Source organism: Vipera ursinii (assembly GCF_947247035.1).
Source record: "Vipera ursinii genome assembly, chromosome: 1".
NCBI classification, from domain to species: domain Eukaryota; kingdom Metazoa; phylum Chordata; class Lepidosauria; order Squamata; family Viperidae; genus Vipera; species Vipera ursinii.
In genome coordinates this window covers 57,175,343-57,191,363 of record NC_139512.1, presented here as the reverse complement: position 1 = coordinate 57,191,363, position 16,021 = coordinate 57,175,343, and the positions used below count along the sequence as shown (strand labels likewise).

Below are 16,021 nucleotides of genomic sequence, written 5' to 3'. Positions count from 1 at the left end.
AAACATTATAACCTGTAACAAAGTAGGTGGGCAGTCAATCCTTTGTCTTTAGAAGTGCTTCAACAGTTAGTATTTAACAGAATTGTTTCATTGAGCCAAAGTAGTAGTAATTTATATCTAAAAGCTTGCAGATGTCTTGTCAATTGTGATAAACATGATAATCAAAATGATTATTTATCAAAATTAAATTTATCTGTGCTTGGAATTCCATGATATTTTCCAGTTGATATTTAAGTCAACATCATCACATACCTCTTGAGTCCCTTTGTTTCATTTCCTGTGCTAAAGCTATATCAAAATGAGCACTGTCCGCATTCTCACACTGGGTGATAATTTTACAAACACATTCTGCAGCAAAAACTCTAGTAGACCATCGGGGATGGGGAAATGGGTGCAATTTATCCTTCTTTGCCAAAGTTAATGCCAATTCATCATCTACTTGAGTACCCTCTTCTTCTTGGCTTGTATCCACTGAAGCTACAATTGTAAAATCTGCATTAAGACACAAAGTGGAAAGCAAACTGTTTACTGAGCTCAGTAACACGGTTAAAAGAGCAAGATGAAGTCATAACCGTGAAAAGGTCAGGGTGAATAACCAACCAGATGTGCATGGAAGCAGGAAACGGAGAGGCAAGTGAATGGGAAAGGAAAAGATATTTAACTTGCTATGCTCCCCTACAATGTAACTGTTTCTTCTGATGATAAAAAGTACTAGGAAGCCTTACGATAAAAAATTAGCACCATTTAAATAGCATACCAAAAAGAACCATTCCATTGTCTTCATGATAAGACCAGGATCATGTGAAAGCGGGGCCCTGATAACGATGTTGGCATCCATAAAGGTAAAGGTAAAGGTTCCCCCGCACATGCGTGCTAGTTCTTTGTGACTCTAGGGCAGGGGTGTCAAACTCAATTTCATTGAGGGCCGCATCAGCGTTGAGGTTGCCCTCAAGGGGCCGGGTGGGTATGGGCAGGGTGGGCATGGCCTACTGGGTGGGCGTGGCTAGAGTGCGTATGGCCTACTGGGTGGGCGTGGCCAGCTCTACATCGTTGGCATCAAGGGTGCCTATGGGGCCCTGGGCAGGAGTGGGACAGATCTGAGGGTCTCTGGCAGAAGGAGGGTCTCTGGGCCGGGGCCAAGGCAGTGGGGGCCGTTCCCTCACTGTTTCCAGGATGGCTTCGCAGGCCACATGAAACAACTTCGTGGGCCGGATCCGGCCCCCGGGCCTTGTGTTTGACATGTCTGCTCTAGGGACCTGTGCTCATCTCCGTTTCAAAGCCGAAAAGCCAGCGCTTGTCCGAGGACGTCTCCGTGGTCATGTGGCCGGCATGACTAGACGCCAAAGGCGCACGGAACGCTGTTACCTTCCCACTGTAGTGGTCCCTATTTTTCTACTTGCATTTTTACGTGCTTTCGAACTAGGTTGGCAGAAGCTGGGACGAGTAACAGGCGCTCACTTTGTTACGCAGCACTTGGGATTCGACCCGCCAAACTGCCGACCATCTGATCGACAAGCTCAGCATCCTAACCCACTTATTTCAAGTACCTAGTGGCCAAAAAATTAGGGGTTCTTTCTTCCTTTCTATAAGCCTCCAAATTAGGTGACTTTATCAATCACCTTATTATATCCAAAATCACTTTATTATATCCAAAATTAGTTGTGAGACCACTGAAATATTGGATATTGGAATAGATGTCTCCTGAGATCTCTTCTAACTCTATGTTTCTATGACTGGATTATTCTCTTCCCTGATGAAAATAGTGTGATGCCATTCTAGGCGGAAGGTATTAGCATACCAGCAGAAGCAGCCAGAACATCTTTGCAGAGTTTCAGCCAAAAGGAGAGTTTTCCAACAGCCATTGACATAAGCATATGAGTCAGAGTTTCTCTGATATCTTGGCACAGTTTGGGGTCCAATTCTTTGTCCAACAAGCTCAGTAAGGCTCCTTCAAGGCCTATTTCACCTATATTAACAACTATGTTTTTAAATAAAAAAATGAATATGATCAGCACATTTCAGTTCAAATCAAATAATGAATCATTGCAGTTGAAAGCTTTCAAAATTACATACTGTAATAAAATAATTTTGATACTGTTTTAGAAGATAGCTGCTGATTTAATGTCTATGGAGATTCTCAATCTAGATACTGTAGGTCAGGGTTATCCCAAAGGTGCTTTTTCCAAAAGGCAACTGGACTTTCTTGTTTGTTTTTTTCCTTTGAAACGTTTTGCTTCTCATCCAAGAAGCTTCTAAATTGAAGAAACCTCTTGGATGAGAAGCAAAAGTCTTTTCAAAGGAAAAAAACACAAGAAATTCCAGTTGGAAATGGCACTTTTGGGACACTGCTGTTTTAATATTTCTAGTATCCATAATCCCAAAATTAAACAAGAATTGCAGAACCTTAGCTAGTTACTTGACTAACGTATTACTTCAGTATTTCCTAGTATTGTTTTAAAAAAACCCTTTAAAATGTGGCTCTGTACCATCAAAAAAAGCTCAGCTTTGTTTAGAAATACTACAATATCTTAAATTGACATATTTAAAATTTTTATGAGTCTGTTTGGTTGTGTTTTTTGATTAATGCCAGCTCCATACATTAACTTTCTTTTAGTATCTAGATGAGATAATGACAACAGACATAAAGCACATATTTCAGAAAAATAATAATAATAGGATTATGCTGATCTGTTTATCTAAACATCAGGCCACAAATCAGCACTAATACTGCTGACATATTCCAAATGAAGCATTGTTGCATAAATCCTTGTTATTGCTACTGTGGTTTATTTCCAGTAACTCCCCACTCCTGTAGTTACTCCACTATTTTTATTTATTTTCTAGCAGAAATTAAGTCATGGGTAAAGTTGCTGTTTCAACAAATCATGCAAATTTCAGCCCAGGCTGCAACTTGAAGTGAGAAATGTATTCCTGCAAGTCATTCCTTCGTTTGAAAATATAATATGGGGATTACTCTTACATTCTTTTACAGTAAATACTCAATTCATTCTCTCACACATGTATCTCTCACAAACTCATACAAGTATATTTTGCAGATAACCAAACTCAAATTATCATGTTTTGAACATATAACGTGAAGACACAGCTCCCTTGAGAAGTTCATAATACTGAGCTGAAGGAGAAAAGGATGACCAACAGGACGGGTGATGGGCTTGATTACAGCACTGATGGGTGCATGGTTAGAAAATCTTAAGGGCCAGACTGGCAAGAGATCATCAGGGAGAAGGACTATCTATTCTATATGGTTGTTAAAAGTTGACAATGATATCAAATAATCAGTCAATACTTTGCAGGAAAACATGCAGACTGAAAGATTCCAGCCAAACACAAATTACGCATCTGTTACACTGTAATTTAAACTGGCAAAATTTAAAAATTGGTAATATCTTGTTTCTGATTTTTTTTTTGGGGGGGGGGGGAAATATAGATAAAAGTTAAAGGTTTGACTTCCTTATATATATCATAGCCCATATATTTCAAACTAGTAAATAAGAAGAATGCCCCAGAATAGTATCTATGATGGAATTAGAGTTATAGACAAAATGAGCAATTCACATATTTCTTCTTGAAATATAATTGTTTTATATAAACAGTGGGTTTCTGATGTTGGGCAGAAATCATATCGCCCATTTCTGCTGTGCTAAAGGTTTGTTATACAGTATGATGGGTAAAACCCAATATTCTTCTCTATTGGTAAAACATTTTCTATCAATGAAACAGGCAATTCTCTCTCTTTTTTTCATTTTTCTGTTCTTGGGGTTGAGTGATTCTCCAAGGAAAACCTGTTTAAAAAGTGAAAAGTGGAAATGAGAAGGAAAATAAGAAAGACTGTTACCAAGAGGATTTCAGCTCATGTGACAAATAGATTGGATCCTATATGTCAGTGTTTTTCAACTTCAGCAACTTTAAAATATGTGGACTTAAACTCCCAAAATTGCCCAGCCAGCATATATAATCTAAAGTTGCTGAGATTAAGAAACACTACTATAGGCTGTTTGCTTAGAGCAGGTCTGAAGTGTTCTTCAGTATACAGTGAAAAATACAAATACTGCAATGGTCTATCTGGAAAAAAAAGTAACCTCAAGAGCTCAATATTACCTGGAGTAAATTCTTCTCTGCTGTCTTTAGCGAGGGCCACTGCATGTTCAGATACTTCAACCGCCTCTCTCTGCACAAGCTGATGCAAACAAGCTAGAACTGCGCGTCTCAATAATAGATATGAACTAGAGAGATTCACCTGAAAAGTATACACAAGAAACAAATTTAATAAACCAGATGGCATCCTTATTATTGACACTCATAGGCACACTCAACAGTAACTCTTCAGATTTCGAACTCTTAATTAGCTCTTGGTTAGATTTGTCAGAAGATTCCCAGGCATAATTCAGCTATAGGTAGTTCTCAACTTACAACCATTCATTTAGTGACAGTTTGCACTACTGTTACAATGGCATTAGAAAAAAATGTATGACCGCTTATGACTGTTACAGCATCCCCATGGTCATGTGATCAAAATTCAGGCACTTGGCAACTGGCATGTATTTATGACAGTTACGTTTTCCTGGACAGAACAGCCAAAATCAATGGGAAAAGCCAGATTTGTTTAGCAGCTACATGACTCCCTTAACAACTGCAGTGATTTGTTTAACAATTGTGACAAAGGTTGTAAAATGGGGCAGAACTCATTTAACAACTGCCTTGCTTAGCAATGAAAATTTGAGGCTCAATTGTGGTTGTAAGTTGAGGACTACCTGTATCGTACAAACTTCAATGCAGAGAAGTATAATGTCTTAAACAAGTAACTCAGAAGCATTTCTAGATCTATATTTCAGATTTCAAACTCCACGCATTGGGCCGAATGGACTTAGCATCATTGGCTCTACCTTATTCTTTTTAGCCCTTACACAGTGGGAGGCAGGTGATGTAAAGTTTACCTGAGAGGCCTTTCTACCCTGAGATCCACTTGTTCCTGCCTCACCTGTATCACACCTTACAACACCTCTATTTTATTATCCTCCCTGTCCGAATCTCTTGTCATAGAAAACAAGAAATTATTCTGCCCTTCCTTTCATCCCCCCTTTCTTTATTAGCTGGAGCTGACAAGGAATTTTGTTTTCAAGCACCTCTTCCACTCACCAACCTCCTTTTGACAAAGAAGAACAGAAAGTAGGGGCATTTCCATGTTTTTTTTTAAATCAGGAACTTCTCCATTCCAGAACACTTTTTTCTCATCCTCAGGAATCCTTGTTTCTCTTAGAAATGACATAATTGTTTCCTGCTCTCTCCTAAAAAAAAGTCTCTTTCCTCCTGACAACTGCTGGAAAGGTGGCAACTTGGATTTGTGAAGACGTTACAAATGGGACAGTTGGAAGAGATATAACACATGGATATTATGAGGGTGAAGGTTTGTTCTCAAAGCTTGCAGGTTGGTTTCCGAACATTTCGTTATCAGGCTATGTAACATATGTGTCAGTGTTCTTCTGTTTATAAGGCTTCAGGTGTGGATGTGTCAAGTGAGGGTCTTGTGATGAGTCATCAGAGAGAGGCTTCTGGTGCTGTTAACGAAACCTTCGGAAACCAACCCACAAGTTCAGAGAACTTCACCATCATCTTACACCCGAGCTACAGATATTCACCACATGGATATTATTTTCTGCCTCCAAAGAGTGTGAAATGTTTGGATGGATCTTCTAATGAAGTAAAAGATTTCAGGCTGTCCCTCTTATGCTGAGAGTCCAAAATACATTCTACCTTCCTCCCAGAGAGAGGCGTGCAGGGCAAAAGCACCAAAGATAGGAGATGAGGGGGGAAGAAGGGGGGAAGACATTCCAAGACTATTAGGGGATTTTGGAAAACTGTTTAATTGTGCCTAGAAGCTATGGAAGAAAGTCCCCCGAACTGACTGAGAAGAAGCCACGGCAGCCGGTCTTAGATCATTATGTACCAAGAAGAAAACTGAATAAAAGCCAGATGTGAGTTTCAGCAGAAGACAGAACACAGACATTTGTAAGAGGTGTTAGCATAATGTAGTTGGTCCTTACAGAGTTGCTTGAGCAGCTTAAAGCTTATTGAGAACATGCAAGCAAAAAAGCCCTGCACTGAGAAGTATTTTTAGTAGGTACAAATATCTATAAATAGCGTGAAATGGCAGCATCTGATTCAAAGTCTGAACTGAATTACTCTAAGTAAACTCAGCCAGTAAAAAAGATCAGGCAATTTACCTGCTGGTGGTTTAGATAACAACAATGGTATTAATGTGAAGTGGATTTTGTCCTTTTTTCCCCCCTCCATCCAGCTGTGGACGATAGGCAGAAGTGGAATTTTACATCTAAAACTGTACTAGATTAGTCCTTTCCAAAAACTTGCTGTAAATTGTGGGCTTCTGGCAGAAAAGAGTTGATTGAACAAACCACTGTTCTGGAAAGTTTGTCATGTTATCTTGGAAAAGGAAGGGCAAGCCTTCCCATGCTGGAGGAAGCCAGACCTATTAACAGCCAGCAATACTCTGGAAAGACCAGAGCAGGGGTAGGCAACCTTGGCTCTTTTATGACTCATGGACTTCAACTCCCAGAATTCCTGAGTCAGCATAGCTGACTCAGGAATTCTGGGAGTTGAAGTCCATGAGTCATAAAAGAGCCAAGGTTGCCTACCCCTGGACCAGAGGCTGCTGGTATTTAAGGAACAACCTGGGTTTGGCAATATCATTACAACAATGACAAACTGGTTTCCAGTTCTAGAACTCTTCTGATTCTCTCTTTTGCAGTTCTTTTAGATGCTGTCTGCTTGGGGTATCTACTTATACTGCTAGTCCTTGACTTATGACCACAATTGAGCCCAAAATTTCTTTTTGTTAAGAAAGACAGTTTTTAAGAGTTTTGCCCCATTTTATGACTTTTCTTGCCACAGATATTAAATGGATAACACGGTCGTTAAGTGAAATTGGCTTTCCCATGGGACTTTGCTTGTCAGAAGGTTGCAAAAGGGGATCACATGGCACCGGGACATTGCAGCTGTCATAAATATGAACCAGTTGCCAAGCGTTCAAATTTTGATCACATGACTAATGCTGCAATGGTCAAGTGTGAAAAATGGTCATAAATCTTTTTTCCAGTGCTATTGAAACCAAATAAATGGTTGTAATTGAGGACTACATGTATATGAATGAAAGGTGGGGTGAATTTACAACTACCATCCTAGGTGAACAGCTGTGTTGTCCAAGACTGTTGTAAGACGTTGGGCGTCAACAGTCATTTAACATAAATTTTAAAAGTCATAATTATGTCACCATTTTCCAACACTGGTTCTTCAGTCATTATGCGTCGAGATTCTCCTCACTCTTAACAATGTTCCTACTTACGCATTAAAAATATGCACAATGGTTGAAAAAATAAAATTGCATATTTTTTCTCCAAAATACATTAATCATCCCAGACTAATGAACAGGAAGAGATATTTGAAAAATGTGATATTAGAGTATGAAAGTAATAAAGACACATACCCAGCCCAAATCTTAAAAACGAATATTTAAAGCCATCAATCTTCAACTACAGCTTAGAAAAACATCAACATTACATTTGCAAACAGTTGGGGAAAAGCCCTGCATTACTATATGGATGCAGACCCGAAGACTCTGGATCTGAAATTAGTGATTGCCAAATACAGAAAGCTAATGAAAAGCAAGCAGCAAAGAATGATGTCTTGCAGAGGTCAGGAGTGACTGAAGAATCATTCTAGATGATGATAAAGAGCTGCAGAAAGGCTGGCAAAAAGGAAGAGTGATGTAGCTGGGGAGACAGAACCATCAACCCGTAAAATCAGGTTACTGTATTGGTTTTTTAGGGCTGGTTTTGATGATATCTTTCACTGATTCCTCCTCTGAACTTGGAAGTTCCATCTCATTACCCCAATTTAAAACTCGTTAGGAGATAATCACAGAGAGGCAACATGCCTCCGAGGATAAATTAGAATTGAAAGGTTCCTTTCTTCCAATAAATATGTTATTACATTTCTCATGTGCTGAAAACAAAGTTAAGCACGGTGTAGTTAGTTTTCTCATGGACTGCTAAGTGCATGAATAAGTAACATTAATTGAAGTTGGCTTTTTTCATGTACGAGTGTGTGTGTTTTCCCTCATATGCTAAGCTTTTGAGCTAATGAATGTTCTAATTTAATAGACACCCCCTTAACTGTTAAACAAGTTTCACTTTAATACAAAGTTCATGCAAATTGCTACATTTTTAATTTGTGTCAAAAAGAAAAAAAACCTAACAAAAGATACAGTATGTATCAAAATACAGGACAACATAAACACTCCTTTTAGAATAGGCTGCCTGATCTTGCTGTGTTAACATTATTTTTAACTTTTATTAATTTACCAAAAAATTTATTGAAATGAATTATTTTATTTACCTTAAATGCACTAATGCTATTCTTATTTTATTTTCTCAATAGCATATATGTGTGATATATATATATATATATATATATATATATATATATATATATATATATATATATATACACACACACACACACACACACACACACACCTACATCTATATCTATATATCTATATATACATATAGATATATCCTCTAAATGGCGTACCAGATCATAATATAACATTAGAGGATCACCCACAAGTCCTCATAATAGGCCAGAGTCCTGATATAATACTATAGTTTCCAACCACTTTTGAAAATCCAGAAAAGAAGTGCCCAGGTGTACCTTTGGGGGGGGGGGCAAGGTAGTGTATCCTATAACAAGGACCACTACTGAGAATTGCCTCGTCTGCCCTGCCTGGGTGGCACCTTATGACAATTATGTAATAAATCCTCAGGAATACTCTTGAGTAACAGTAACTCCATTTTCTGAATATCTAAACAACATTAAAATTACCACTCTTCGGGACTGAATCTATGTGCTGAAAATGAGAATGGAGGAAACAACTAGTGAATAGGAAACTATTACTGTTAGTTTTCTTTTTGATATGCAAGAGTCAAAAATGAATAACTTTTAAGGTGAGTGTCTCATGCAAAAGTGTCTGCTTGGACAATAAACAATAACCAGTGCAGGTTACTGAGACATCATTAGTGTGAAAGAGAGGCAAAAGGAGTTAGAGTAGGCTCTAAGAGGAGGTACTACAGAATCACAATTTGATAATCAAAGGAAATGTGATTTAATTTTCTACATTTTGTTACGTGCACCCCAATGTAAAGAAGTTGCTTAATATGTACAAAAATATATCCCCACATTTCTAAAAAACTGAAATATACCAATAAGCTGAAAATTAACAATTTAAATAAACATAAATATTTTATACATTTATTTAAGCTGATGTTTCACTGTGTTGAGATTTAGGCATGCTTTTTAAAAAGTCTTCTGCTTTTACATGAAAAAGCCAGAACAAATAAAGCTCAACTGCAAGACAATGCAAAATGCACATTTCCAATTTATTTCATTCTTCATATTTTAAAAAGATAAGGAAAAAAAGCAAATAATAACACAGAAAAAGCAAGCAATACAGACAAATTATACACACATATAGACAATTGAAACTCACTCCTTTTGCACTTAATATGCTATATTAAAATAATGCAAAAATAAATTACACACAAAGTTTGAATGCCAGTTACAGTAAAAAGATGTTAAGAGAGAATTTAGTTCAGCTCAAACAACACATCACCCAACATGCTAAAAATATTTTATTTTTCATTAATGGTTAACTATAGAAATAAAGGAAAAAATTAAAATACACACACACACACACACACAAAAAGAGAGAGACTGAACATTGCTGAAGTGTTAACAATGCACAAAGACCTACCAACACAGAATTTTCCAACAAGATCTCCTGCACAAAAACAAATGATAATCCAGTCATGATAAAACCTAGATATTAGAATCCAGTGATCCTGACTTCAGCAATACAAAATGAATTTACTGCAACATTTTATTGCAATAATGCAGTAATAAAATATTTGCTCATTATTGCTTTATTACTCAATATTTTATTTAAAATTAAGAATGCTATTATAATAGTTGTTCAAAGCTAAATATTAAGTACTAATTTGAATCCATACTGGAAACTATATACTTTTTGTTTAATATTAAAAACGTAAATCACCTTATGATGACAATTCATTGGCCTCAGATCTAAAAGGGCCAATTTCACATCAGCAGTAGCAGATTTAGTCAGGTGGAAATAATATACTGTAATTTATATCTATAATGTTGGATAATACATTCAAAAGTATTTAATATTGACAGTTACACCTTTCCAAAACCAGAGCTAAACAAATAGCCTCATCATCGTCAAGTTTAGTAGAAAAGTACGATGATCACCTCTCCAAAAGCTTATTTTAAAATTACTAGTATATATTTTTTTCTCTTTAATATTATTTAATTTCGGAATTAGTCCATAGCTCAAGAAGCACTAATTTCAGTTTGATACTCAGAATATCAATGTTTTAAATGGCAGTGATGGCAAAAGTATTCACTATTGGTTCCCATGCTAGCGTAGGCAATACAGGTAGTCCTTGCCTTAAGACCATTTGTTCCAAGCTACAACGGTACTGAAAAAAGTGACTAATGACCATTTTTCACACAAATGACTGTTGCAGCATCCGACTGTGACATGATCAAAATTCAGACACTTGGCAAATGACTTGAATTTAGGACGGTTGCAGTGTTCCTGGTCATGTGATCACTTTTTGCAACCTTCTGACAAGCAAAGTCAATGGGAAAACCAGATTCACTTAACAACTTTGTTATTAACGGCAGCTACCAACTGCAGTGATTCACTTAACAACAGTGCAAGAAAGATCATAAAATGGGGCAAAACTCACTTAACAACTGTCTTGCTTAACAATAGAAATTTTGAGCTCAATTGTAAGTCAAGGACTACCTGTATTATTTCCAAACCTCTTTGAGAAGCATCTACTCCCTTATATTCCCCCAAAGGATTATACAGATATATCAACACCTAATAACATTTTCCTTCTGCTACCCAACGGGCCAGCTTTTTATACAAAAAACAAATGTACACTAGATATTAAGGAAATGAGTGAATGTTTTTTCTCCCATATTTAAATCTGTTAATAATTTACATTTCACCATACTTAACCCCTGCCACCTCCCCAAAAAACTTCACAGGAAGGCTGTTGTATGAATTTGCTGAATTGTAATTACTCAATTTCATGGAATTAATGTTTGTCATAATCAGAAACACTGAATTTCTCATGTATTAAGCCAGTTTGGTATAGTGGTTAAGGCATCAGCCTAGAAAGCATGAGGCAGTGAATTCAAGTCCTGCCTTAGTTTTAAAAGCCAGCTGGGTGACTTTGGGCAAGTCACTTTTTCTCAGCCCAACCCACATGACAGGTTTGTTCTTATGGGGGGAAAAAGGAGGAAGATGTGTTAAATATATTTGCCACCTGGAGTTATTTGTAAAAAATAATGAAGGCAAGATACAAATAAATAAATAATAAAACATTAAAAAAAATATTCCATGTCTGGCGATTTATATTTAGAAAATTTATTTTCTTAGAAATATCTGGCAGAATTCTTGATTCTGTTTTTTTTTAAAAAAAATTCTCTCTCTACTCATGAGACTGGTACAAAATGTCCTTCACCAAATGGTAAATTAATTCCAGAAGTGGAACTGAAAAAGAGGATTTCCCCAACTTTAAGAGGTAAGTGAAAATTCACAGACTGCTTGGTGGAGAGGAACTGTTTAAAAGAGTTTATAATGCGGCACTGAAAAGTGGCTTTCTCTTCTTCCCACTGCACTTATGCATAGGTGTATGATTGTGTTTGTGTATGTGTACAGTGTGTGTGTGTGTATGTAAAAGAGAGAGAGAAAGAGAGAATAGGAGACAGAAACAATGTAGAAACTAATTCCCTAGTCAGTTAGCAGATCAGTCAAGTAACTAACATCCCGCTTTTTACCCAGCAGAGAATAATAATCCTACTCCTACCAAAACCAGCTGACCTGCTATAACCCTATCCTTGTCCTTAGGCAAACAGGAGTCACGGAATATCATAAGGAATTATATTCCCTCTCAGAATACTTTACACGCTTCCCTCCCTTCCTCCTCAATGCGCTGAACTAATCTACCGTACTTCATTCAACTAGGAAACTACACTCATATCATATATGTTTTACATGGACACTGGTATGCGCGCGCACACGCGCGCACACACACACACACCACTATACACATCTGTAAAGTAGAGGGTCATTTTGTGATACTGTGGTAAAATAAATCATGAGACTTGACTAATATAAAGTTTATGTTCACATTTCTGAAAGCAATGGATTGTATTATTCTGCTGAACAAGGTACACAAACTGCTTTTCTTTGGAAACCCTAATTTGAACATTCTGATTCTAAAATTGCAAAGAACACTGAAAAAAGACTGGTAACATGGCTATGTAACTACAGAGTCATATAGCTGTGTAATCATATACTTACACAAAGGCACTTTACTAGACTAGACAGGTTTACATGATGAGGAGCAAACATGTGAAGCTGCTGAAGGCAAGATATAGCTTGAGCTTGGACGAGGCAGTCAGGATGATCTTGCATCACTGCACAACCAAGGAGACAGGATGCCCTTAAGGCTGAGACTGCAGCACTGCTGCCTACACATAAGGCAAAAGTTCATTAGTCAAATAACATTTCAAAACAATAAAAACCAAACTACAATAAACAAGCTCCTCAAATTATTAATATATGTTTTTAAAATCTACTTAGATCACGCTTTGCTAAAAAAATGGACATTTATTTCCACAGCACCCCTAGGATATCAAAAGAAGGGAATATATGTAGTTCAGGATTGAACTGTGGGCTCCTTGGTGCTCCCTGAACTTGGTTGTTTGCTTGCAGACATTTCATTACCCAACTAGGTAATATCATCAGCGCTAGTGAAAAGCTCCTAAATAAACCAGAGCACATCCATGAATACCAACTAGCAACTCCTTAATTTCACAGCACATTAGCAGAATCAATCACAGTTTCAGTTGGGAAACTGAGAGCATTCTAGGTCCAAAAATGTTAGGGAATTCCTGGAAGCTTGGCATTCAGACAAATCAGCTGTCAATAGGCATATATAGACAAACCACTTTTACATAGCACTGAAGAGAGACAATAAGAAAGCTAAGAAGGAAACAAAAAGACCAGAACTCATGTTCTCCAGCATTCAATACCCAGATAAGCAGGGATTACCAGGAAACAAACAAGCAGAAAACAATACCCTAATCAAGGAATTACCAAGGAGAAAACCCATACCCTCACCAACATGGCTGGGCAAAAGCTACTGTATTTAAACAAAGAGTAAACTCCACGTTGACTAAAACTGATGATGTCACTTAGATGGATAATGAATGTCTGCAAGCAAACAACAAAGCTCAGAGAGCAACAAGGACTCCACACGTAGAATAATATTTTATGAGCAGTGAGAGAACGCTAGTGTTTCTTGTAGACAACTCAGTTATAACTGCACAAAATAATCTACTAATCTAGTCTTTATGTATATGTGTGCATGCATGCATGCTCAGAAGACAGTACTCCATCTTTGCCTTGAACACAAGAACAAGTCCTTCTGATTTGAGAAATATCATTTTTATTCTTCATTCTCCTAATTATAATAATTTGTCAATAACCGTTGGCTACTAGAAGTTTCTCTATTAAGAGGAAAAAAGGACACTTCTTTATTTCAAGATCTCAGATAAATCACAACTCAAGTGAAAGACAAATAAGATTGTGCACGACTTTGTAAAAATACAAATACTCTGAAGCTTTTGTCATGGTTTTCCACACATATTTTGGGAGCAAATTAATTCCATGATTATTATCTTGGCTCCTAACTATTATTTGCTACAAATGTATGCATACCTTGCAACTCAGGACCCAAAGTGGCTATAAGTGCATTTAAACAGCGACCAAGGCTTTGATGGACTTCAGTATAAGCAGGAGGCACAGTCAACAACAACATAAGAACAAGAGAGAGGGTAGGTTCCACATGCACATGATATAAAGGACCAGCAGAATCAATGATCAGTGACAGAGAATGCAGTGCCCACGTCTGTAAAATACCAAAAATGTAGTGTTGTCACACACAGACACAGACACAAAACGTGTAATGGGTATGAAAGAAAATATGAAATAATTTGCTAAGTATGATAAAAACCAAAGTTATGTGTAAAATAACAGCATTTAAATGAAATGGTGAGAAATACTATGCCAACAACACAGTACAGTATAACATGTAAAATACATATACAGAATGAAACAATCTAGGCCATGGTTGTCCAACCATCTGGGGGCTCTACTCTGCATAGATCATCTTCCTTCAGTGTACTCACACCTGCCTAAGTTGGCATCAGTATAGATGTGGGAGACATCTGTGTCTGTCACAGTAGCAATTTTATCACTATCATCTCAGGGAATAAATACTGCTCTCAATTATCTGAGATTCAAATTTCTAGCACATGTTGTTTTTCCTCTCTCTCCATATTGTGGAAGAGGTAATAGAAAGAAGGAAAAACAAGGAAGGATAGTTCACCAGAAACTTTGCCAGAGGATTGACTATCACTCATGATTAGTCTTTCTGCCATCAATTCTGCTATCACTCATGAGTAGGCTTTATGCCACCAATAAGTACCAAAACAACAAATATGTTAAAAGTCCAAATAATATTTTGCAATGTATTTTTTGAATAAAACAACATAAATGTTAATTTTCATTCCATAAAACAGGAAATGAATTGTGTGTGTGTCTCTGTGTGTATAGATAGATAGATAACCTTTATTGTCATTTTTTACTGTAGCACAATGGCACACATTAAAAATGAAATTTAGTTGCTTGCTCTCCAAGTGTACACATACATAACACACATTTAAACATACTATAGAATGTATGTATAGATCTACACCCTTACATATAAATAACATATAAATATTAATCACCGTCCATCTTGAATACATAACGGAAGGAGGAAGATTTAGAGTTCACAAGGTTAATACTGCATGGAACAAAACTGTGACTGAATCTGGATGTTCTGCTTCGGATACCATGAAGTCTCCTCCCAGAAGGTAACAAAGAAAAACAGGTCTTGATGTGTAATGTCTCAGACAATTTTACAGACCCTGTTCAAGCAACACTTCTGTGCTATGTCCTGGATGGAAGGAAGGGAACTGCCAATATCTTTTTTGTCATCCTCACTACTCTCTGCACCGCCCTCCTGTCTGAAGCAGTGATGCTTCCAAACCAGACTGTGATGCTGTATGACAGGATGCTCTCAATCGTCCCTCTGTAGAAAGAAGGGCAAAGAAGACATACTTTTCTCATGCGACGCAGAAAATGCAGGCGCTGCTGTGCCCGCTTCACCACTGTCTTGCTGTTGAGTGACCAAGCCAGCCTACTTGTGAACTGCACACCCAGGAATTTGATGCTAGTAACCATCTCCACAGGTGAATCATTAATGCACAGAGGAGTGTGGCTGTGCCTGCCTTTTCTGAAATCGGCAATGAGCTCTTTGGTTTTTCCAATGTTTAAAACATTGGAACTTGTGTGTGTGTGTGTGGGTGTTGTGTATGTGTGTAGGGCTTCTTTTCGCTTAGTCATTTATCATCATCATCTTCACCTACAATACATACCTGTACTTCAGGTGAACTCTTATCCTGAGATAAAGTAGAAAGTATTCCAACACATGCAGTAAGATGATGAGTGGAACTGATTCCTCCCGTATACTTATAAAGAGAACCCAGAGCCAAAGAATGTCCTGTTCTTGATATCACATCTCTTGCAGATTTTAGCCTAAGAATTGTAAAACAACTGGATTAAAATAAAATGACAATTATAATTATGAAGTCTAGCATTACAAAAGTCTACAGAAAACTTACTAATCAGCCTTCTTCTCACATCCAATGCCCTCTAAGTGTGTTAGAATTATAAAGCTTAACAGGATGCTAAGAATTGTAGTGCTAGCATATTCTT

The 16,021-nt window shown here is 37.3% G+C and overlaps 1 protein-coding gene across 1 annotated transcript in view; it reads right to left on the bottom strand.

Annotated features, from left to right (window-relative positions):
• HEATR5A (HEAT repeat containing 5A) overlaps positions 1-16,021 on the bottom strand; it is a 67,254-nt gene that overhangs the window by 17,374 nt on the left and 33,859 nt on the right. Inside the window, exons 19-24 of the mRNA XM_083379566.1 lie at positions 15,682-15,841; positions 13,919-14,108; positions 12,497-12,666; positions 4,120-4,258; positions 1,799-1,978; positions 253-492 (exon numbers count right to left, since the gene is read on the bottom strand). Coding sequence (XP_083235692.1) covers positions 253-492; positions 1,799-1,978; positions 4,120-4,258; positions 12,497-12,666; positions 13,919-14,108; positions 15,682-15,841 — 1,079 coding nt within the window. The remainder of the gene's footprint in view (positions 1-252; positions 493-1,798; positions 1,979-4,119; positions 4,259-12,496; positions 12,667-13,918; positions 14,109-15,681; positions 15,842-16,021) is intronic.